At 40.6% G+C, this 25,088-nt stretch overlaps 2 protein-coding genes across 2 annotated transcripts; both read left to right on the forward strand.

Annotated features, from left to right (window-relative positions):
• Positions 1-616: 616 nt before the first annotated feature.
• grap2b (GRB2 related adaptor protein 2b) lies at positions 617-9,958 on the forward strand. The gene is made up of 7 exons (XM_030740358.1): positions 617-651; positions 1,159-1,246; positions 6,474-6,565; positions 7,007-7,129; positions 8,550-8,712; positions 8,855-8,941; positions 9,773-9,958. Exons 2-7 carry the CDS (start codon positions 1,169-1,171, stop codon positions 9,956-9,958), a joined length of 729 nt encoding a protein of 242 aa, XP_030596218.1. The 5' UTR covers positions 617-651; positions 1,159-1,168.
• Positions 9,959-11,084: 1,126 nt separating this feature from the next.
• On the forward strand, positions 11,085-23,956 carry fam83fb (family with sequence similarity 83 member Fb). Its single transcript, XM_030738188.1, has 5 exons — positions 11,085-11,694; positions 19,232-19,399; positions 20,424-20,545; positions 21,500-22,239; positions 22,357-23,956. Exons 1-5 carry the CDS (start codon positions 11,218-11,220, stop codon positions 22,395-22,397), a joined length of 1,548 nt encoding a protein of 515 aa, XP_030594048.1. The 5' UTR covers positions 11,085-11,217; the 3' UTR covers positions 22,398-23,956.
• Positions 23,957-25,088: the final 1,132 nt, after the last annotated feature.

Raw genomic sequence — 25,088 nt, forward strand, 5'->3', positions numbered from 1 at the left:
CAAAACAGTTGTGAGTATTTCTACCTCAAATTCCTGTAGGCTTTTGTTCTGACTGCCACAGATTATTTGCATAAATTTATAACAAACAAATAAAATTTGTATAAATAGAATTTATAATCAATAAAAAAATTAAAGAATACATGGCTCTGTAATGTTACCAATCAACTAAAGATGGTTTTGGCCATGGTCATAGTGGTCATATCAACCATATGCATAAATTCTGTGTAATTTTGGGGAAACTGGATACTTTTTGATCACTGATGGCTACCATATCTTCACATTTTGGACCAAGAAGGTAGATGGTTTGAAAGAACCGTGAAAATATATATATATATATATATATATAGGAAGAGATTATGCATTTAGTACAGATGTATCCAAATATAAAAGTATAGAGGTCAGAACACCACCTAAGGGTGTTCTGACATGTCTTTCACTTCATAGTATTAGTTGTCCCTGAGCTTGAGTTTGTACCTTTTTGCATGTATTGCACTCTGTGTCTTTTTCAGTATGCGTGACTGTATGCTGCCCAGAGGTGACAGCGTGTTTCCTGTGAACTGAAAGGGAGTTTGTCACCTCTCTTTGTAAATTTGTCACTTGTCTTCATAAGCTGTGCGAACTCCGCTCTGGCTAGAGAACAACACAAAGGTGGTGAGTAACAGAATATTTTTACCTCTTTGATGAGGCACTTCGCAGATCGTCGTTTTGAATTATGGTTAGTTGCACTGCTGTTTTCTGAGCAGCCACATCACTCATACTTCTCTGCAGGCACAACTCACTGCACTTCAAATGAAACTGATTCCTTTGTGTGTGTGGACAAGTGAAAATATGCTTTACAAGTGCTTAAAGGATTCCTTTATACACAAGTGCTAACACGGATTGTTGAGATGTAGCATTAAAGGATGTGAGGGAAAGAAGGTAGTGCCTGTCCTCACTTGAGTGGGGAGTTAATCCGTCCATTAAGATACTTAAAGAGCACTTTTATTGATGCTGTTGGGCTGCAGGGTAAAAGACAATATTCATAACAAAACCTTTTACTGTGTCAGCGCTAAATTTGCCTTACACAGGTCTGTTTCTACCGCCTATTAATCAGTTACACATTTTTATCTAAACACATGGGAGTGCTTTTAACCTTTAATTTCGTCATCCTTCCTTTAGTTCTTTTACCATGGAAGCTATGGCCAAGTTTGACTTTGAAGCTACAGCAGAGGATGACCTGAGCTTCAAAAAAGGAGACTGCTTGAAGGTAAGGATTACACACACACACACACACACACACACACACACACACACACACACACACACACACACACACACACACACACACACACACACACACACACACACACACACACCACAAACCCTCCCTTAGTTTGTTTTTAGCAGCATAGCACTTATCTCATGAGTTATAAAAAGCTCTCGGTATGCAAAAACATTGGGGACTTATATGTTGCACATATTGCAGAGCATTGTGGTGTTTTATCAATGACTGAAAAACAATAGTGTACTGTCTTGTTCTCTGAAGCCTCCTCAATACTATGTGCAGCCACCCATGATTGCATCCCGCTGCTTAAGCTCAAGTTTCTTTCCTGCTTGTGTCGTCATTGCAACAAAAACCTAAAAAAATTAATTTCTTCTAGACAGAAATAAGCAGAGGCAAACACACAAATAACATGAAAGTAAATAAAAAGCTACAATGATTCTGCAAGCAATTCTCATTGCTTTTGCATTAATTCAGCACCTTGCTCAAGAAGCAAGTTTCAGTAAGCATATAGACCCTCACTCTTGAGCTACGTGCACTTTATTGCAATTAAATGGGTCTATAATGCGGTGACACATTTCAAAATTATGTGAACAATGGAAAAAAAAACACTTCAGTGGAATTTACTTGTAAATTCTGTGTGTGTGTGTGTGTGTGTGTGTGTGTGTGTGTGTGTGTGTGTGTGTGTGTGTGTGTGTGTGTGTGTGTGTGTGTGTGTGTGTGTGTGTGTGTTTCCGGTGTAAAGCTCTCACCAAAGCTGTTGAAAGTGAAGGTTCTAACACAAATGTGTTGGTTACTGTAAACAGCCAGATGGTCAATTTATTGGTGTTGTGCAGTACATTACAGTGAAAGTAAATTCATTGTACCAGGAATTCAAATACTTGTATAAGTGTTCAGCATGTAGACATACACTAAAAATACACAAGGAAATAGAAAAAAAACCCCAAAATACTCGGTCTCTAAATACTTTTCACAAACACCCACACACACACACAAACCACAAACAAGTACAACTAATCTTAACTTTGTCTCCTCAGTGGAGGCCATCTGGTATTTTGGCCTAGTGAGTGGGCCAAAGGTACTAATAACATCCATCATATACAGTGGCTTGCAAAAGTATTCATGCCCCTTGAACTTTTCCATATTTTGTCACATTACAACCACAAATATAAATATATTTCACTGGAATTTAATGTGAAAGACCAACACAAAGTGGTATACAATTGTGAAGTGGAAAGACAATTATACATGATTCAAAACATTTTTTACAAATGAAAACTGAAAAGTGTGGTGTGCAAAAGTATTCAGCCCCCTTTTCACTGAGTGCAACCAATTGCATTCAGAAGTTGCCTGATGACTGCTAATGACTAAAAAGAGTCCACCTGTGTGTAATCTAATCTCAGTACAAATACAGAATATTGGGGAGTAAACAGCATCATGAAGTCCAAAGAACACAGCAGACAGGTCAGGAATAAGATTGTGGAGAAGTTTAAAGCAGGCTTAGGCTATAAAAAGATTTCCCAAGCTTTGAACATCTCACAGAGCACTGTTCAATCCATTATCCAGAAATGGAAAGAGTATGGCACAACTGTAAACCTACCAAGACAAGGCCGTCCACCTAAACTTACAGGCCAAACAAGGAGAGCACTGATCAGAGATGCAGCCAAGAGGCCCTTGGTGACTCTGGACGTAATGCAGAGATCCACAGCTCAGGTGGGGAAATCTGTCCACAGGACAACTATTAGTCGTGCACTCCACAAATGTGGTCTTTATGGAAGAGTGGCAAGAAGAAAGCCATTGTTAAAAGAAAACCATAAAAAGTCCCGTTTGCAGTTTGCCAGAAGCTGTTGGGGACACAGCAAACATGTGGAACAAAGTGCTTTGGTCATATGAGACCAAAATTGAACTTTTTGGCCAAAATGCAAAACACTATGTGTGGCGGAGAATTAACACTGCACATCACTCTGAACACACCATCCCCACTGTCAAATATGGTGGTGGCAGCATCATGCTCTGGGGCTGCTTCTTTTCAGCAGGGACAGGGAAGATGGTCAGAGTTGATGGGAAGATGGATGGAGCCAAATACAGGGCGATCTTGGAAGAAAACCTGTTGGAGTCTGCAAAAGACTTGAGACTGGGGCAGAGGTTCACCTTCCAGCAGGACAACGACCCTAAACATAAAGCCAGGGCTACAATGGAATGGTTTAAAACCAAACATATTCATGTGTTAGAATGGCCCAGTCAAAGTCCAGATCTAAACCCAATCGAGAACTTGTGGCAAGACCTGAAAACTGCTGTTCACAAACGCTCTCCATCTAATCTGACTGAGCTTGAGCTGTTTTGCAAAGAAGAATGGGCAAAAATTTCAGTCTCTAGATGTGCAAAGCTGGTGGAGACATACCCTAAAAGACTTGCAGCTGTAATTGCAGCAAAAGGTGGTTCCACAAAGTATTGACTCAGAGGGGCTGAATACTTTTGAACACTGCACTTTTCAGTTTTTTATTTGTAAAAAATGTTTTGAATCATGTATAATTTTCTTTCCACTTCACAATTGTATACCACTTTGTGTTGGTCTTTCACATTAAGTTCCAGTGAAATATATTTATGTTTGTGGTTGTAATGTGACAAAATATGGAAAAGTTCAAGGGGTATGAATACTTTTGCAAGCCACTCTATACAAAAGCTATTACACGTGACTCAAAAAAATTAAGGGAACACTTGGTCATTACAGTAAAAAACACAGTCACTTAATCTTCAGGGATATCAATCTGTCCAGATAGGAAACATAAACCACTGTGAATCTATTCCACCTGCTTTAGTGCAAATGAAATTTACAACAGGTGTGCTGGAGAAGCAACAACAAGACAGCTCCCAAAAGGAAATGGTTTTGCAGGTGGTGGCCACAGACCATTTCTCTCTCCTTATCACTCCTGACTGATTTTCCTCTAGTTTTGCTTTTGTTTCCTTGTCGCTGCTGGTAGCACGAGATGTTACCTGCACCCCATTCAAGTTGGAGTCCAGCTCCTCTGAGATGGCACATCCACATGTGCTGAGACAGGCTGTTACACAAGGAGATCTGAATAGAAGTCACAGAAGGGCATCAACCCAGCAGCAGGAGTCTTCCCTCTGCTCCTTTGTTTAACAAGGAACTGGAGGAAGACTGCCACACCCCATAAAATGACCTCCAGCGGAACACTTGTGCATACTTCAGCCAGACTGCAGCTTGATTGGCATTCACCAGAGAACAACACAATTGGTGTAGTTTGAGTGCATATGGTTTTACTTTGAGCTGTACATTAAAACCTGCATTATGTATTGTCAGAGTACAGTTGGCAGCACACAGGCATCTGCCAACTGATAAGAAAGCTGTCAGCATATACTGATAAGCCACAACATTAGCACCACCTGCCTAATAAACCAGACCTGTTCTATCGGCACATGGACAGAGGAGCATTGGTCAAGATCTGTGGTGTCTGGCACTGACATGTTACCAGAGGATCCTTCGGGTCCCTTAGGTGCTAAGTAGGGTTTAATCCCGGTACCCGGGATTCCCGGGAAATGCGATCAGAACCATTTCCCGGGAAACGTTAAGATGGGAAACCGGGAAAAAAGTCGCGCGCGTCGATTTGACTTTCAGAAAGAAAAGAAAGCTTCAGAATGTTAAATTTAAGGAAATATTGAGAGAAGGGTTCGTTTAATGCGAAAAGCATTACTCTTTGGAGTTTCAGGTACGTTCAGCCTCCGTTTAAGGCTGGCTTCAGCCTTCATCTCAAGCGTTTTAATAGAGGTATTACACAGTTGTACTTTTTTCCTCTTTAATGTGTTGAAATCGTAGGCAATGTGTTTAGCTTAAGGTATTTTGTATTATATAATTTTATATTATTATATTGCATTATATAGCCTATAAAATATGCCTGCCCTGAACAATAAAGAAATATCTGTTTAACTTCGAGTGTTTCTTTTCCTCGTTTGCAGCCGCTTACTAACAATCATGAATTAGGATGCGGGCCTAAAAGTATCATGAAATAGATTACTTTAACATATTTCGCTTTTAAAATGGAGTTGAGTAAAATGTATATTTTTTAGGCTATAAGGATTGGCGGCCAGTTTTTCAAAAGACATTCACAACGAACCTACTTTAACCCTCAGACACGGTGTTATAAATTTGCTGTTGCCAGAATGGCAATGACCAAGTCGTAGTGCATTACTCAAGGCCCTGTGTTATGCCATATTATAGTGTAGTACGGTAGTTAACTTTTCAATGACTATTACAGCGTTCCACTGGTGGAGATATAGTGCAACAGATGTCGCCACGACAGCGTGGCTGAGCCTTTATCAATGCTGTGTGGAGATGAACCGTATTGTTTTGCACCAGCAATTGTAAAATATCTTGGTATAATTCCATGTACAATGCAGGAATATTCGAATTATATTTGTTAAGTTAGTGTTGAGGAACGATACAACACCGCATAGCTCGAGCACTCGAATGTTGAGATGTAGGTTTTATTGTATTAATCAAGCCGACGTTGCCCCCTACTGGGCATAACAGGACATAGCTGGAAAGCTACTTCTACATTATCAAAATAGGTTAAGCCCGACACAGGCTACAGAAGGCGTAATTAAAATAAAAAAATAAATAAACTTTTTCCCGGTATTCCCGGGAAATGGCTCGTCTTTTCCCGGGATTTGATTCATGTCATTTTCGGGAAAAATATTAAACCCTAGTGCTGAGGTGCATCCCCCTTTGATCAGAGTTATTCAGCTGCATCCCCCGGATGCTTGATTGGATTGGGATGTGGGGAGTTTGAAAGTTGGATCATCTCCAGTTGAGTAGCTTTGGAGGGCTGTTGCCATGGAGGGTGTGCACGGTTTGCAGCAGTATTTAATTAGGTGGGAGGTAAACAACATCGATTTGAATAAATGTCGACACCCAGTGTTTCCCAGCAGAATGCTACGTTGTAACAAACTGATTATTGTCCATATCACCAGTCAGTGGTTTTAATCTTGTGGCTGATTGGTGTACATAAACAGATGCTGAAGCGCAGAGTAGAAATCAGGTGATGCACAAGTATGAGGGGCTGCTCCAAAGAGACATTAAAGGAGACTGGGGGAACACTAAAACTAGACTGAATGAAAGAAGAAAACCATGAATGTGTAGTATTTTCACATTGTTCGGACTCAGTTTCATCTGAATGTGTTATGTCTGCGTCAGATTCTGCAGACTTCTGGGAACTGGTACAAAGCAGAATGCAGTGGAAATATGGGTTATGTGCCCAAAAACTTCATCAGCATTGACCTCCCCAGGTAAAGCTAAACCATAATTCTAACAGAAAATCTTTATTGACCTTCTTTTAAATTAAATGTTACACACTATACTGTAGAAATGAGTAATCCTTACTCTTTTCTGCATATGCTTCCAGGCTTTTTAATGTCTTTCCTTTTTTTTTTTTTTTAAATTTACATCCTTCTGTCTTCTGTATTTATATATATCCTATCAATAACTTCTAAGTATGTCATATGGCTGACTTACATGTTATGTATCTTTGTCTTGAGAGATGCTTGGCTCTCTTTTTTACTTTACTCAGGCCTGATTATTTTATCCTATATTGTTTGTTCCTCCCAAATTATGGATTTCACTGCCTCAGCTCCTTCAGCACCGTCAGGACTTTTGTTACTGCCTGAACCTCATGCTTCCTGCTCTCCATCTCCTACCTCTGATCTTTCATCTCTCCTTAATGAGTCTAGCTGGTACCAGGAAAACGCCAGTCGCAGTGACGCCCAGGAGATACTGATATCACAGCCTGTGGGGGCCTTTCTCATACGAAGCAGCCGAAATCCAGCTCCTGGTGACTTCTCCATCTCTGTCAGGTGCATTTAGTACATTTGAGGGTGTTGGTTACCTTTGTCCAACTGGCTAAAAATTGTGCATTCAGACTGATTTATCTGTGTGCTTAACAACTGTTAACAGCTTAACACGAGGCTTTTACTGTCAGGGCTGGCCGCTGTGCAGGCAGGAAGGAGGACCCCAATATGCAGACTCCAGGATGGTGTAATTCACTCACACGTTTATTTACACAATCTTACAAGAAATAACTGAGCTCTCCCCAGAAATACGCCAGACGGGGGAGAGACGCGAAACAGACTAGACTTCACTCACTAGAACTAACACGACTAAGCATAGGATAGGGGACAACAATCAATGATGTGACAACAGGCATAGAAAACACAAGACTTATATACACATACAGGAGGTAATGGATAAATAGGAAACAGCTGGGAACACAGGTGACGCTAACTACCAGGACAGGACTAGGGGAAGCAAAACTGAACACAGACAGAGACCGAACGACTATCAACATAAAACAGGAAGTAACTTGACACCTGACGATATGACAGAGGGATGACACCAGCACCACAGAACACAGGGGAACAGAAACAGTGAAACCATAATAAGACAGAACTACATAACAAGAACATAGAATACTGGGCCACCGGCCCAGGACCATGACATTTACTGCTTTGGCTGATTTACATGTGTCCAGATGCTCCATTTCACAGGCCTTATATCCATCTAACTGTAACTCTTTGTATTGTTTAGTCTAAAAGAGGCAAATGTTTCTTCAGATTGAGTCACACGAGGTCACTCTGAGGGGGAGCCACTCAAAGGTCACTCACTGGTGATGCCTTTCATGTAGGAATGTAGTGACTCATCTGTTTGTAGAATCCATGAATCTACAGAGCTCCTCTTTTCTAAGTTTAGGAGAAATACCTCAAATAGTTAACATGCCTTCTCACCTCTGCAAGACTGGACATGCATTCTTGGATTCAGAGGGTGTCCTATGAAGAAGATTGTGCAGTAGACATGAATGGCTTGCTTTTGTCTATAGTTGTTATCCAAATGGATGGAAATTTACAGCGATTTTTTTTTCTTACACCTTGCTTCTTGCTTGGTTATTTAGTGCATTTAATTTTGTTCTCAGTTCTTTTTTTGTCATTCTGTCTCTCAGTCTATCATTACCATGTAGCTGTGGGCAAGCGCAGAATATATGCTATTTAAGATTTGACCACTTCCTCCAGAAGATGTGCTTTCTTTCTCTGAGACTTACCTGCCTGCAACTGTCTGACACTAATCATAGCTATCTCACAGCTAGAACTGCTCATCTTCTCCTTAAATTTGATTTATAAAGATGGAACAAATATTATTTGTTCTGGAGTCTTTTGAATACATGGTATTAAATCCAGAGGAGGAAGAAAATATGACCATAACTTTTATCGTACCCTCTTGTAGACATCCAGCAGATGTTCAGCACTTCAAGGTGATGCGAGACAGCAGCGGGCATTACTACCTGTGGTCAAAAAGGTTTCCCTCTCTCAACCAGCTGGTGGAATATTATAAAAGAAACTCCATTTCCAAACAGGATCAAATATTCCTGCAGGAGACAAAAAAAGAGGTAAGGATCAAAGATCAAAACCTAACATGAATTAGAAATGCACGTGGTGTCATAACTGTCAGTGGATTTAAATAGAAACATTCACATGATGAGAGTGCAGCCATGAAGGAGATGCTTATGTAAGCTTCTTATGTCCCACTAGCAAAGAGGAGGCTCAGATAAGCATCTATCTGCTCCTCTTCCCAGCTGTCCACCCTCTGACCGTGCACCTTCTCCTGTTCCACGACAGGTACGTAACCAGCCTGTCCTCAGAGTGAAAACGTAGGTATTGGTCGTTTCTGCAGGCACGAATTACGACCAATATTTACGTTTTGGAAGGGGGAAAAGCGACATCTAGTGGTCGTAGACGAAAATGCGTTTAAATAATGTTCGGTTTTGTCCGGCAGACCCCAAAAGTAGACGTAGGTATCGATTTCGTCACATTCGTTATTCATGTACGGAAGTCATTATTTTGCCGTGGGATAGTTTGACATGACAGCCTGGGAGAGAACCATCAACCTTCTGATTAAAATTACTATTCTATCCTCCGAGCCACGGCAACATTACCCAAGGACCTGTCCATTTGGAAACGTAAATATAGGTCGTATTTCCCTGCAGAAACGACGGATGCTTACGTTTTGTTTGGAAGACATGTTGCATGTAACTGTGTCCTGTGTGTATGTGTGAGTCTGCACTGATGACTGTGGACTGGCTGTCTGTACACTGTGTGTAAAAACAGTGTGTCCCTGCAGATGACTGTGATTATATATAGCATGTTTAACAAATTCCGTTTGTTGAATCTACTCTAATCATGTATGTTTTCATGTGTGCATCCTTTAGTCAAACTAGTTCAGTCTTTGATCTGCTGCACATTTTTATGCACATGCCAACTTTTAAGGAGCCTAGAGTAAAAATTATGATAAGCCCCAGTGAGCATTTATAAATAACTGCACAAAAGAAATGAAAATTTGAAATTTGTGCTGACTTTCAAAATTTGAAGGTCAGTGACAGTTAATTGATAACATAGAGCATTCATGTGTTTATCTATGTCTGATCTTCTGTGCCCTCCTCTTGTGTCCAGCGCAAAGTCTCCCCCACAATGCAGGTCAGAGCCCTTTACAATTTCAGGGCGGAAGAGACGGATGAGCTGGATTTCAGTGCGGGGGATATCATCAGCGTTCTGGAGTTCTCTGACCAGGCCTGGTGGAGAGGTCAACTAAGGGGCAAAACAGGCCTTTTCCCCTCCAACTACACTGAACCCATTTAAAATGAACACCCACACCCGTAAAACTACTGCAACTTTGTAATCAAACTAACATTTAATGCTGATTTTTGTGACTGAACATTAAACTTACAGCGAGTCAAAACTACTAGCGGTAAAAGGTTCTGCAACACACAAAGTATGTGGGATTTTAGCATAGCATTGATGTCTTGGTTTTGACTTATATGAAACCCAAGTAAAGATAAATGCATGGATAATTTTGTCATTATATACTGCAATGACCTGATATTTGCTTTCAAACTGTGATAGTTTTTAATGAGAAAGAAAGAAGCAATTATTATTGCAGAGGAAAATTGCTCTATTTGCATGTGCATTTTACACATTATTAGTGCTGATGTATGAATACTATCCTGTGACCTTAAGTTATACACACATCAGTAATACTGTTTTAATAACATCATGGTGTAAAATTCTGTCGAGGCCCATGTTGTTGGTGATTGCTTCAACTCAACAGAAGAAAGGTATTGTGCAAATATCTAATAACTAAACCATCCAGAGGGTTCAGCCATATGTGTGATCATACCTGCAAAGCAATAAAAGTGGTTTAGGATACAATATTGGTAATTATAATGCAGATCTACATTACAGTATTCAGCTGGGGCCAGAGTAACTCCTTAAAAGCCCCGAGGATATATTGAGAGTGTCACAAATGGGTTTAAGACTTTCTCAAAATAAACCCTTGGTGTTGTTGCACATTATTTGAGGCCTCTGACACTGCTTATCTTGTTTGGCCTACATATGAATTGCCTGTTTGTTTGGTTTATTACGTGGGCTGGCCTTATCAAGGGTAGTAAGAAAGGAAAGAAAGACTCTGAACACCCGTGTACGTGTTTCCACAGTTGCAGATCTCTGTACAAGTTTGTGCGGCGTTCAATGTCCGTCTGTAACTTGTTCAATCTAACTGAATGCCTAAATCTTATCATCCTCATTTTTATTTTATTTTATTTTTTAGATAATCTGGATCTGTTTTGGAATAGTTGTGATTTGGGTTGCCCGACTCAAAATAACATAAATGTTTTAACTGATTGAAGTCATTTTACAGCTGTCGTAGTGCATTTTCCTCATTATTCTAGCGGCACCTGAAGGTACCACACCCTGCGCTTCACGTCTGTCACTCCCCGGTCAGGTGAGAAAACTTTCCCAGCTTTATTGTAGGATACCTGTATGTAGGTGTCACTCAGCAGACCCTGCTTGGGGTTAAGACAGTTTGTGATCTTCAGTGGTGGTAAACTGCTCCCGCCACCATGGCCGAATCCCAGCTCGTGATTATGGAGGACGGGCACATCGGAGCCAAGGTCCCGGAGACCAAACCGGAGTTTTACTACAGTGAAGAGCAGCGCGCTGCTATTGAACAGCTACTAAAGAATGGCGACGGCGCCTTCAAAACAAGACTTAAAGAAGACAAGGTGAAAGACTTTCTGTCTGCCAGGGAAATCAAACTATTAACGAACACTTTCCGGCCGTATGACTCGGGGGATGACAGCAAGGCATCTCCCTCCGGGTCGGAGCAGGGAGCCGCCGGAACCGACGCGGATTCAGGGGTCCACTCCACCTACTGGCCCCAGATGTCGGACACAGAGGTGCCGCCGCTGGATATCGGTTGGCCCAGCGGGGCTTTATTCAAAGGGGTGACCCGGGTATCCGTGCACACGCACCCACCCAAAGACAACGGACCTCACATTAAGGAGGTGGTGCGGCGGCTCATCCAGGAGGCTAGTAAGGTGAGGAGTGGGTTCAGCAGGACTGTTAACTGCTGTAAACGCCGTCCACAGCGTCCTCATAAATGATTAAATATCATTATCTTATATTAGTCTTTGTTTATTATTTGAATAAAATGAGAAAGATGGACATTACTGAAAATGGGGACTTCGTTTGGGCCAATCAATCCATTTTCGTTTACACGCAATTACCCGGTGAAGAGGAACCAGGTGTGCCGCTGGAGGTCATGGGATCCAGGCTAATGTGAAAGGATATTGTGTTTTTGAGGTATTCCCGTCTTATGTGTGTGTAATAAACTGTAGTAAAACACACACACTTTTAGGTTTTGTTCGTTAGTTTCAGCTTTTAGAGGAAGTTCCTGTCATTTATCACCTTGGAATTCCCTTTACCCCACTAACAGCATTTGCTGCCAAGAAAATGAGCTTCACAGTCTTGGGCTGGTGGAGTCAAAGAAAGTAAGACTTAAAAAGTGCGGAGAAAAGAAAAGAAGCAAGCAGGTTCACAATGTAGAAATCAAAAGACAGTTTGGTTAAGGGTGTAGGCATGAGTTATAAAAAGCTGGTTTGTCTCACAAACCATCAAGAATACCAAAATACACATATGAGACTGATAAAGTTAAGGAAAACGTGTTGTCTACTTGTCTATTGTCTACTGCCAATTGGAAGAGCTAATGCTCAATTGAAAATAAAGCTGCATACACAAACATGGATAGATGGTAACTCTGTACTACTTAGATCCAGACTCCTTTAACAACCTCCGGCACTCCGGTGCATGTTTTTCATTAAAATTTGGAACTTTGACTGCAGGAATTTGTTGCAATTAAGTGGGCACTGGATGACAAACTCTAAGCTTTTATGGAAACTGAGTCATGAAACTCAATCCCAGATAAGAAATGGAAACCAGCGTCCTCACTCTTTAGATTGTACTGTAGTGCAACAACTACAAAGCTGCTGTGCTCTGTGCGGTGTCCCGTAGGTCAGGGAGGGGTGAACACCAGACTGAGTGATTAAAAGCTCCTCGCATAGCAACTGAGGACTTGAAGTGGGTCTTTAAATGTGAGTTGCCAATAGTCATGTTTACTCATAGACTGCCGGATCCAAGCTGAGTCATCTGTTCCGTGCTCAGGGTAATGCAGTGACAGGCTCTGCTGTGCTCACTCTTCCGTGGTATTCCTCTTTAAAAGTGGGTCAGCGAGGACTGCAGGAACATGTTACATGCTCATTCTGGTTTCTGTGAATTTCACAACTTCTCTCAGCCTTTCTTGTGATTTTTTTTGTTTCCTTTGAAATTCCCAGCCCTTCCTTCTCACACCACTCCTTCCCTTCTTCCTGGGTACAGATCAGGTAGTGGAAGTAGTAAAAACATGATCTGATACTTGAATGATTTGTGCACGTCACATTGTACGCTACCTTGTTTCCTGGTTGTTCTGCCTCCTGCCCTTTCATTTGATAGAGCGAGACATTTAGTAGTTCACTCCCTATTCTCATAATTTTCCACACCAGGAACTTTTTTTTTTTTTTGTGGTCATTTTTCTGGGTGTTTCCCACACCTGACAGATAAAGAAGGCAAACAATTATACAGTGAGTGCTTAGGGTTGGTGTGCATGAGCAGAATGTGCCAAAAAAGGCAAGAAGCTGTTCTTATAATAGCACACAAGCACTTCAGATAACACATGCTAACCAACCAGTTCTCCAGGTACTAACATGGTCACCTGTGCACCCTGATATACTTTTTGGCTTTTATTGGCTTCAGTTATTCTTTCATTTTTCTTAATGATGATCCAGCTTTGAGTCTGCTGTCCACAAGCCTCAGCCTGTATCTCTACTGTTAAGCTTTCAGGTTGGCTCAGCATTTTTCTTTAGTGAGACTGTAAGTGGAAACAGCAGGCTTTTTTCTGCCTAACAGAGGAACGCTTGTTGCAGATTTAGACATTTTTTCCATGACTTTGTTTCACTGTCCTTGAAAAACAGTCAAATAATACACATTTCCCAAGTCTCCACCCCCGCCTTGCTCTAAACATGTCCATGCATGTTTGAAAGGGCCATCTCTCTCCTTTTTTGCCCTCCTTTTGGTTTTTGTGTGGACATGACATACAGCTTCTGTCTTAGTACTGTGACTTTATGTATTTTTCCTTCCTGTGAACCTAATTCAACAATGATGAAATTGTACTAATTTCTCATAATCATAATTAAGGAATCTTAAGGGGCTGGGGGGGGGGGTAAAATAATTTACATCTCCTTTTTTAAAAATTATTCTACTCTGTAAAAGGAGCTTTGCATAATTCACAGTTCAAAATAATCCTGTTTATCTTATACGGGGCCTTGATGCTGCTCTTCAGTTCATCCACTGTCTGAAACAAGCTGTTTAGCTCCCTGTCACTCCCTGGTCTGTGCTGGAAACCTGATTTATACCCTCTCTTCTCTCTTTGTGTGTGTGTGTGTGTGTGTGTGTGTGTGTGTGTGTGTGTGTGTGTGTGTGTGTGTGTGTGTGTGTGTGTGTGTGTGTGTGTGTGTGTGTGTGTGTGTGCATTATTTTCTTAAATGTTGACATTTCTAAAGGTAAGCTTAACCTAAAGGCCCAATTTATGTGTTTATTTGGTATATATCTTTATACACCCTGATTAGAAATGTTTAGTAAAACAGCACCATTAAAAATAGTAATGAATAAACATTCTGTATTAGCTTTTCATTAGCTTTTTTTTTAAGCAGCATTTTGATTAATCGATGATCAAATCATCTTCAAAAACATTCTTTACCAAAACAAGGAAAACAATTAAGAAAACATAAACCTTCTATTTCATAACTAAGATCAAAGATAAAATGTTATTTTAATCCTCAAATCAGGCACAAAGCGCTTTGACACCCTTCTATAAACTACAGGTGCTGTCATAAAATTAGAATATCATGAAAAAGTTGATTTATTTCAGTAATTCCATTCAAAAAGTGAAACTTGTATATTAAATTCATTCATTACACACAGACTGATATATTTCAAATGTTTGTTTCTTTTAATTTTGATGATTATAACTGACAACTAATGAAAACTCCAAATTCAGCATCTCAGAAAATTAGAATATTACTTAAGACAATACAAAAAAAAGGATTTTTAGAAATGTTGGCCAACTGAGTATGAGCATGTACAGCATTCAATACTTAGTTGGGGCTCCTTTTGCCTGGATTTCTGCAGCAATGTGGCGTGGCATGGAGTCGATCAGTCTGTGGCACTGCTCAGGTGTTATGAGAGCCCAGGTTGCTCTGATAGTGTCCTTCAGCTCTTCTGAATTGTTGGGTCTGGCCTATCACATCTTCCTCTTCACAATAGCCCATAGATTTTCTACGGGGTTAAGGTCAGGTGAGTTTGCTGGCCAGTTAAGAACAGGGATACCATGGTCCTTAAACCAGGTACTAGTAGCTTTGGCACTGTGTGCAGGTGCCAAGTCCTGCTGGAAAATGAAATCAGCATCTCCATAAAGTTGGTCAGCAGCAGGAAGCATGAAGTGCTCTAAAACTTCCTGGTAGATGGCTGCGTTGACCTTGGACCTCCGAAAACACAGTGGACCAACACCAGCAGATGACATGGCATCCCAACTTTACACTGGACCTCAAGCAACGTGGATTCTGTTCCTCTCCTCTCTTCCTGCAGACTCTGGGACCTTGATTTCCAAAGGAAATGCAAAATTGACTTTGATCGGAGAACATAACTTTGGAGCACTCAGAAGCAGTCCAGTCCTTTTTGTCTTTAGCCCAGGTGAGACACTTCTGACGCCGTCTCTTATTCAAGAGTGGCTCGACACGAGGACTGCGACAGCTGCCTTCCCCTCCAATTAAGACAGTTAAGCGAAATGTCAAAAAAGTAACTTAAAGGGCCAAATTGTATGTTATTTTTGACATCAATTTGCAGACTAGAAGTGGGCGGTTTGGAGTTTGGACACCCCTGCTCTAATCCCACAGTTTGACAGACTCCAGCTTACTCATTGTCACAGAGTATGTACAGAGACCATGATTTATTAATGGAGTTAAGCAGTTGTACATGCTCCTCCTTTCACAAACAAATAAATGTCAGGGTTGGATAGAAATGGACTGTGGGCTGGTTATGGTCCCCAGTCCATATGTTGCCAATATGTGCTTTAGAGCAGTCTGAAGCCGGAGCTTTTGGCTCATTATGATTACTCGCACATGCACTGGCATCATTGTTTGGCCATGTTTAATATGAAAAGGCTCCCTTTAGTGATTAATATACATAGTCAGGTGCCCATTCTGTAACACTTTTACACCTTTTTTGTTTTCTGCATAATATGCATTTGACCACTTTAAGGTCAGGATTTAAGGTAAAGAAGACATTTCTAAATTGTGTTGATTACGATGAAGTTAACCATCTCGAGTGTCTTTTTTCACTTTTATTCCAGGATCAGCCTTAAGAATATGAAATTATCTGTTTGAGATAGGCCCACCTTCAGATTAAATAACTGAGTCAAAAATTCCTGCTGTGACCTGTCAGAGAAGACAATTCCAGATACACAATATACAGTTATGTTCATAATAATAGCAGTGTGTTTAAAAAGCTGAGTAAACCTCAAAATTCTTCAAATAAGTTGTATTTTAATGAACACAAATGGATTGGGGACACTGCACATTCTATTCCAAAGCAAGAGAATTGGATAAAGTAATTGATGAATTTGATCATATTTTACAGAAAGTCAAGAAATATAATGTTCAAAAAATAGCAGTATTGACATCTTTCTTTACAAACTCAAAAATGTACTGTATAAACTAAGAAATGCTTGAAGATTCAACTTTCCTGAGAATCATAAACTAATATTTAGTTGCATAACCACGGTTTCTGATAACTGCTTCACATCATGGTGGTACATGGAGTCGACCGACTTCTGGCAGCAGTCAACAGGTATCGAAGCCAAGGACAATTGTACTGTGTTCTGCAATTCCTCTGCATTTCTAGGTTTTGCCTCATGAACAGCATTTTTTATGTCAGCCCACAAGTTTTCTATGGGATCCGGGGATTGTGCTGGCCACTCCATTACTTGAATTCTGTTTGTCTGAAACCATGATTTTGCTCGCTTGCTGGTGTGTTTGGGGTCATTGTCTTGTTGAAACACCCATTTCAAGGACATTTCCTCTTCAGCATACAGCAACATGACTTCTTCCAGTATTCTGATGTACTCAAACTGATCCATGATCCCTGGTATGTGATAAATAGGACCAACACCATAGTACGAGAAACATCCCCATATCATGATTCTTGCATGTCCATGCTTCACCGTCCTCACTGTGTACTGTGGCTCGAATTCAGTGTTTGCAGGATGTCTGACAAACTGTCTGTGGCCCTTAGACCCAAAAAGAACAATCTTACTCTGATCAGTCCACAAAATATTACGCCATTTCTTTTTAGGCCAGCCAATGTGTTCTTTGGCAAATTGTAACCGCTTCAGCACATGTATTTTTTTTTTTTTTTTAACAATGGGACTTTGCGGGGGCTTCTTGCTGGTAGCTTGGCTTCACATAGACGTCTGATTGTTACAGTACTCACAGGCAATCTTAGATCTTCTTTGATCTTCCTGGAGCTGATCATTGGCTGAGCTTTTGCCATTTTGGTTATTCTTGGATCCATTCGAATAGTTGTTTTTATTTTTCTTCCTATCCTTTCTGGATTTTAAAGCCTTTAATATCATTTTAGCTGAACAGCCTATCATCTTCTGCACTTCTTTATAGGTTTTCCCCTCTTTTATTAATTTCTTAATCAAAAAATGCTCTTCTTCTGAACAGTGTCTTGAATGACCCATTTTACTCCGTTTTTTAAAGACAAATGCACAGCTAGCATATGCAGCGTCAGTTGCCTTGATCCTTAAATAAGGGCCACCTGTTTGAGACATGTTTTTTTCACATCATCAGTGACCTCACTAATTGAACTTGGTGGTGCTATTTTTTTGAACACGCCCCTTTCAGTAAATGATTCAGTTTCACAGAATCAACAGCATGCACGTCATGGGTCTGTTGGTTTTCTGTACCTTTACTAAACCTTCTAGAAACTTACTTGCAGTGTAGAAGTTGAAATTCTAACAAAAACAGTGATTTATCTTGCTGGTGATGTGGGACTGCTATTATTTTGAGCACAACTGTACTTGCTATTTACAGCTTGCTGTCCTTTAAAACAATGTGAAATAAGTGTGAGGATTTCACTGTTGTACCTGCGACAACAATATACGCTTGCTTTCATAGTCTGTGCAGGTAAAACCACTGACACTGAATGGGGAACCTAACAAATATACTGGTATTAATAAATCTACAGGTCAGTTTATAAAAGATTTCCCATTGAAATGCATTGCTGCAGGCCAATGTGTCAGAACATGTTGAAGAACAAGACTTTTATCTTTCTGCTCTGGTTGGGAGGCGTCTCAGATTCTGTTGTGATATACTTAATGGGAAAAATAATCAATCTGATATGAAGGGGCAGGGACATAAGATTGATTCACGTCTTTGTTTAACTTTTACATTGAAAATTGTCATTGTAAAACCATCCTGTTTTGCCTCTAATACTCAGCCGCTGGCTGTTTCTCTGGATTCTCTGTATTTGGTAAAAGTGAAGTGTAAACCTCTGCTAATTCCAGCACTGTGACAGACCAGAAAGAGCTTTGTGGGATGGTGACAGACCTAAATTCCTCAGCTGATCTCATTTTGTTGTTGCAAGGCTGTATCTGTATGATCTGTCGGGGTTCCTGGAGCACAGTAGAAGGATAATACAGTGGCTTTCCCCACTCTTTTATAGGACTAGCAGTGAAGACTCTTTCATGAGGCTCAGCAGTGCCCTCAAGGTTGGCGTAATAACAGGTGGCAAAGTGCTTCAAGTAGACAGATTAGCTTCACCTCATGGTTCCTTTGTTACGTTTGTTGGAGACATTCTGCCCTCAAGCAGTATATGGATTTTTTTTTTCTATAGAGAGGTAATGTGGAGGATTACTGGAACAGTGAGTCTAAGCTGAGATTCAGGTTTTTGGAATGTTGTAACACATTTTTTTCATTGTGCTGTTGATATGTTGGTGCAGTGTGTTCATGCTTGTTTCTGTCAAGAGTTATTAACGTGCTATAAGGGATTAAAAAGTGACACCTTGTTTTCACTTCTGCATTAGTGCTTTTGTTCATTAATTGCACCGACCAGTCCACCTGTATGTTTCCCATCCATCCATCCATCCATCCATCCATCCATCCATCCATCCATCCATTTTCTTCCATTTATCCAATTCAGGGTTGCATTTGAGCTTATCCCAGCTGTCATATGGTGAGAGGCGGGGTACAACTTGGACAAGTTGCCAATCTATCGTAGGTGTAATGCAGAGAGACAAGACAAGGCTTACCAGTTAACCTAACATGTATGTCTCTGGGAGGAAGCCAGAGTTCTCAGGGAGAACCCACACAGGCACTGGAAGAACATGAAACTCCACTCAGAAATGTCCCAGCTGGCCGGTGCATTTGAGCCCTGGACCTTCGGCTGTTGCATATAAAATACTAATGCTTATTTCTCTTTCAGGTGATAGCAATAGTAATGGACATGCTCACGGACATCCACATCCTGCAGGACTTGATGGATGCAGCTTCACGTCGCTTGGTGCCTGTTTACATTTTGTTGGATGAGCAAGGTGTGCCGCACTTCCTAGATATGTGCTCCAGGCTGCAGATTGGCTCACAGCACCTTCGGGTAAGACTATTTTTACATAAGAAATCTCAGCTTGCAGAGACAAATAACCTGGGCTCATTTTACAGATGAACTTTTGGGCAAAGGTCCAGCTGTGCAGAGGGTTGTGGAGTGTTCTAATGGATTTATTGTCTGTAACACAAAAAGGGCAGAGTTATTAATAATAATGGCTGGATTGTTCTGGAGAAAGTAAACTGTCTCATGTCACAACCAATAACCAAAATTAAATCTCGCCTACAGCAGAAAGGCAATTTTGTATAACCCAATTTACTTGGCTATAGATAACTGTCATAACATGGAAAAAAAAAACAAACATCTGATTTCAATAGTGTCACCGCTCCAGAAAATGTGTGCGATACTGATACAGTATTTCAAAGTGCATCATTAAGAGGTATCTGTGTGAGTTACACAGTTAATTCTAGCTCAGAGATACAAAATAATACCCATCCCTGTAATCAAATCACCATCATTGTCCGTCCCCTCCATTTTTAGCCACTGGGGGGAAACCGCCAATCATTCTGGATTTTTGATGTAGCCAGGGGCTGTCTTGATAATGCATAAGTCCAATCTGGACCAAGACTTTACCACTTTTATGTGTTTGTCTGATTGCAACTGCAGAGAACATTTACAAAAGCTAATAAAAAGCTAACTTGTCACTAGGCGCTGGTGGTAAGATTGCATTTCAGCTGATGTGGCTCTGTTGTGATTGTGTATCTACACGTAGCCCAAGCTTCTCAACCCTGACTGGTCAGTATTAGTCAGACTACAAACAGAAACAAGAAAACTACCAAAAAAAAAAAAAAATCTCATCACTTCCTGACAAATTTTTGTGATTGAATCTGTTACTAGGGATTGCTGAGCTGCTTATTTCAAGGAAATGCTCTCATAGGCAGCCAGTAGGAGGTTTATGTGAACTGATTTTTAATAGTAAGATTATAGAAATCAATCTATGTGCTTCTTCCGTCTTAAGGCTTGTTGTTGGCTATGTTCTAGTCCTCATCCTGACTGTGGTCCTGTGTCATTGCAGAACATCAGAGCCAGAACACTTCAGGGAAATGGCTTCAGCTTGTCATTTGGCAAACTGCCCGGTTCACTCTGTAATAAATACATCCTGGTAGATGGGGACAAAGTGGTTTTCGGTTCCTACAGGTGAGGATTGAGTATGTTTTAACAGCGTGTGTGTGAAATGTTGTATTCCCTTAACCCGGTAGTGACAGTAATTTTAGCTGAGGGTTTAAGTGAATTTTTCTGCCTCTGTGTATAAGATTTGGAAATTTCTGACTTTAATGACACAAGTTTTTGTCAGATCATTTGACTCAAACACTCACTTTGTCTACTCACTCGCTAAAATGCTTTACATTTTAGTGGCTTCATCAGGCCGCAAGATTCACTCTGCATTACAATCTAACAAAGTAAACATGATCACACCCAAATGTGATGTGATAATGCCAGAAGAGACAGAAAACTAACTTGTTCATCTAGTATTAGCTCCACTGTGAACAACAGTCAAACTTATCTGACACCGAGCCGTCCGTCCGGCAGCGTTTTGCCAAATTTGCTTTGCCTCAGTCATTTGCCACAAAGACTCTTTGAGTGAGGGGAGAAGGATTTTTTACTTTTTAAATTATTTTTTAATAAATTTTTATAAATGTTTTAAATTTCTACATAATAAAACAGTAAACATCAGCTCAATCATGGTTGACCTACAGTTAAATTAGTATTCCTTCCAGTATATCACATATTGGACACATTACTGATTGAGCTGACTTAATTCTTGCTCATTGACATAATATTGATTGTCAATATTCACCAATCATCTGTCAGTGTCAGTTTTCTTAACCGCTTATTCATACAAGGCTTGCACAGGATGTGAAGCTCTTCCCAGGACAAAGTCCATCACAGGGCTAATTCACACTCTCACATCCTCATACTGATCCCATCCTAATGCTTCTACTGATAAAAATAATGGTCCAAGACATGGAAATGTGGCTGTAGTCTGTTTGATTCCTGCTTGTTGTGCTAAAGATTTACTTCAAAGGTATTGGACCAAAGACTGTGTACAGAATATTAATGTTCATAATTGTAAATGCTGTTTCCCCCCAGTTTCTCCTGGTGTACGTCTCGCATGGACCGAAACATGATCACTGTGATGACCGGACAGGTGGTTGACTTCTTTGACCGGGACTTCCGTGAGCTGTATGCCATTTCTGAGAAGATGAACCTCTACAAGGAGTTTCATGTCAGCCCTCCTGCTGCCCACTTGACCACCTCAGTTCATTCCAAAGCGGGGACCAAACGCCCGCCATTACCAGCAACCACATCCCGCTTCCAGGTTAGCTTAGGGGACTCAGGAAATCCTCAAATCCAGGTCCCCGCATACAAATATTACAACCCTAAATACTCACTAGTATTTGGGGATACTCCCCGTTCAACAGGATCCCTGCAAGCACCAGGACCCAAGAGGGGTTCAGATCTACCTGAGGTTCCCGAGGAGACAGATGTGGGGAGGTCACGATTGGCCAGCAGTGAGAAGATGGATCGGTTGAGTCCACTGCCATCAGAATCCCCAGGCGAAAGCTTCAAGAGGATAAATGGAGTCAAGTCGGACAAAAAAGGGCAGGCCATTTTTAAGTCGAGAAAACTTCTCAGGTGGAGATCCTCCAGTAAACCTTCTGTTAACACCAGTACGGCCCCTGTATCCCTAGAAACTAGTCAAGATGAGGAGAATGAGGATACGTGCGAAGTGGTCATAGTGTCCCCGTCCAAATTTAGTAAGAAACCATCTAAACTGGGCCGCAAGACAGCGTCTGAGCAAAATGTCAACACCACAAAAGACACTGAGAGTAAGTCACAAATAATATATAAAACGATTTAATCTGAACACGTTAATCCAGTGTTTTCTGACTTGTAGAATGAGTGATATCAAGAGGTAATCATTTCTTATTTTTTTTCCCTGACAGGTGTTGAAGGTCAGCAAAAAGGAAAGTGTAAAGTGAGTTGAAATCTCCACAGAATAGTCACGCATTCCTGTAATGGATTACAGAATGACTTCGTTAACATGAGCATCAACATCACATTTGATTGTGCTGAAGTATTTGATCCAGCGTCTTACAGAAAGACCAGATGAATGTGCAGTCATGTTGTTTAATGCCAAGTGTACAATAAATGATCTGAGTTTTATGGGCTATGTTGCAGAATGGATTAATGAGAGACTACTTGATGATTACTTGCTTCCTGTTTTGCTTTGAATCTTGTTAGAGATCCAGGTTTTTCCCTGCTGGACACTGAATGTATACCTTTTAAGGTGCATCAAAGTAAGAAGCCTGTCTGTAAAAGAACATAAGAAGTCATCTTAGTTGGCTTTACATTCCAAAGGTTATATAAATTCCCCCAGATAACCACACGCATTCACCTCAGCCTCGTACTATGAAGAGAGTTCAACATACCCAGGGTATCTTTCCATTACCTGGCTTCACTTACCCTGACATCAGCACTCAGGATAAGCTTTCACACAAAGCTCGATAAATTAACCCCAGACTTCCTCTGCGTGTTCACATGGAAGGGCTGCTGCTGACGGCTTCTGGCAAATCAGATGGATACATACTAGCAACCGAGTGATAGTATGTTTTTACAAAGGAAGATAAAATTGTACTATGAGTAAAAATATGAAAAGTTAAACATTAGAGGCTGAAAGTAACAGCTGCTGCAGACAAAGCAGCAGTGTGTGTGTGAGAGAGGGGAAAAACACTGCACAGTAGTTTGGTATGGATGTGTGTGTGCTTTAAATATTTTGGTCAGTAAGACTGGAAAAGAGCTGCTATTAATAAAGTTTACTCAATTTTGAAGCCAGGAAAGAAACTGGTCAAAATGTTAACAGCTGTGTAAGTTAATAGACTTATCAATATCACAACTCTATCATTGAGACATGGGAGAATCTCATGGATTATGTTGAGTGTTTCATTAAATTAATGTTTAAATATGAGATGGTTTACATTTCTATCCTTTCAGCTCCAGCTTCAGTGGTGTTGACAGTCTGAGAGTAAAGAATAAATCTAAAATTAGAATTTAAGCAGACTTAGACTACAAGTACAAATAGATGTCCTATTTTAGGGTTGTTAATGCCAGGTAAAACTGTTTGCAACCAGCAGGGGGGAAAAAAAAAATTAAAGTTGCATTTAACAATCAAAATATTTCTTACTGATGCTTTTTGGGGAAAGCTCAAAGTTCTTACTGAAAACTTCAGACTCTCCTACTATTTGCACACGACGGCTCTGAGGGAGCTTTGCACTTTCTCTGGAGAACTGATTAGTCAGTAGGTTGTGATTTCATACCTGTTTACAATTTTTGTTTCCATATATATTTTATTGCCAATAATTCACTTTAATGTAAGTATGATGCACTGATAAATCATGGGATCTTTTAGTTTTTTGCTCTGTTGGTGTGCCAAAAAGATTTTATTTTAGACACTTCCTACATAGTTTTATATTGTAAATCACAAACAAACATACTCCTTTAATTCTGTAAACTGAGGAAATTGTCATATAACAAGTAAAATCTTTACAGCACTACAGGAAAGGCATCAAAATGTGCATGAATAAAACTGAAATGGGGACATACTACATAAAGCTGAAGTTTTGAGTGTTATTGTCGCATGTGCAGTAAAGGAACACGTTTCCCTGTACAATGAAATTCTGTCTCAGCTGTTCAGGCAAAAAAAGAAAAAGATTCTCATATAAAAATGATAAATAGAATAAATTATCATTTATAAAACACAAAAATAAACAGCACATGGGATACAATAGTACTATAATAAATGCATACATGTATATGTAACTATACAAATACACAGATAAGAATCTGAGCAGCAATAGCCTATGTACATATTTGTGTGATATATGCTACATCAGATGTATAGTGCAGTAAGCTGCAGCATGTGCAAATTGTGAAATGCAGATAGTCAGATATAGCTGCAGCTGAGGCAGACCAAGGTTGTAAACTCCTATCAGGTGTTTAGGAGTCTGATGGCAGTGGGGAAGAGGGTTCTTCAGTCTAGAGGTCCTGGATTTCACACCTACATACCTCCAGCCTGAGGGTAGAAGTGTGAACAGTCCATGTTGGGGGTGGTTAGAGTCTCTGATGATGGAGGCAGCTGTCCTGTGGACTCTGATAGTAGGTGCTCTGCAGAGAGGGCAGTGGAGTCCAAATGCTCCTTTCAGCAGTCTTCATAAACTCTCTGCAGGCATTTTCAGTCCGTAGCATCGGCATTGCCGTGCCACATGGTGATGCGGCTGTTCAAGATGCTCTCAACTCAGCTGTTGAGCCCTTTCTGAGGAGGCTGAGGAAGTTTGGATTGTATTAAATCTCAACATGAGCCATAATTTTGGGTGCAACTTCCTCTAGTGGTGCTGAGAGGTAGTACACTCTATAAGATGTAAAAACTGGTGATTGCGCTGCATAAGCCGACCGCCAGCTGCCACCATCTCCCTCTGCTTCTCTGATTCGGGTGTTTGCTAACAGCTCAGAAAGAAAAGAGGAAGCTTGGGCCTGATGAATAAACAGGGCTGAGTTGAGGGCAGTGTGGGGGAGGTGAGGTTGGGGTGTCAGTGTTGGTGAGTGGTATAATACTAAAACAGGAAGACAAAGCAGGAAGAGGTGTTCTCACACTACTTTGTGTGCTGCCAGTGCAGAAGGA

The sequence above is a fragment of the Archocentrus centrarchus genome, chromosome 1, assembly GCF_007364275.1.
Source record: "Archocentrus centrarchus isolate MPI-CPG fArcCen1 chromosome 1, fArcCen1, whole genome shotgun sequence".
Lineage (NCBI taxonomy): Eukaryota > Metazoa > Chordata > Actinopteri > Cichliformes > Cichlidae > Archocentrus > Archocentrus centrarchus.

Excerpts from the sequence above, each read along its gene's own strand:
- grap2b (XM_030740358.1), top strand. The coding sequence starts at position 1,169 with ATGGAAGCTATGGCCAAGTTTGACTTTGAAGCTACAGCAGAGGATGAC. Across the intron at positions 8,713-8,854 it reads TGCAGGAGACAAAAAAAGAG|CAAAGAGGAGGCTCAGATAA; the intron begins GTAAGGATCAAA and ends ATGTCCCACTAG. Across the intron at positions 8,942-9,772 it reads CTTCTCCTGTTCCACGACAG|CGCAAAGTCTCCCCCACAAT; the intron begins GTACGTAACCAG and ends TCTTGTGTCCAG.
- fam83fb (XM_030738188.1), top strand. The coding sequence starts at position 11,218 with ATGGCCGAATCCCAGCTCGTGATTATGGAGGACGGGCACATCGGAGCC. Across the intron at positions 11,695-19,231 it reads TCATCCAGGAGGCTAGTAAG|GTGATAGCAATAGTAATGGA; the intron begins GTGAGGAGTGGG and ends TTTCTCTTTCAG. Across the intron at positions 20,546-21,499 it reads GTGGTTTTCGGTTCCTACAG|TTTCTCCTGGTGTACGTCTC; the intron begins GTGAGGATTGAG and ends GTTTCCCCCCAG.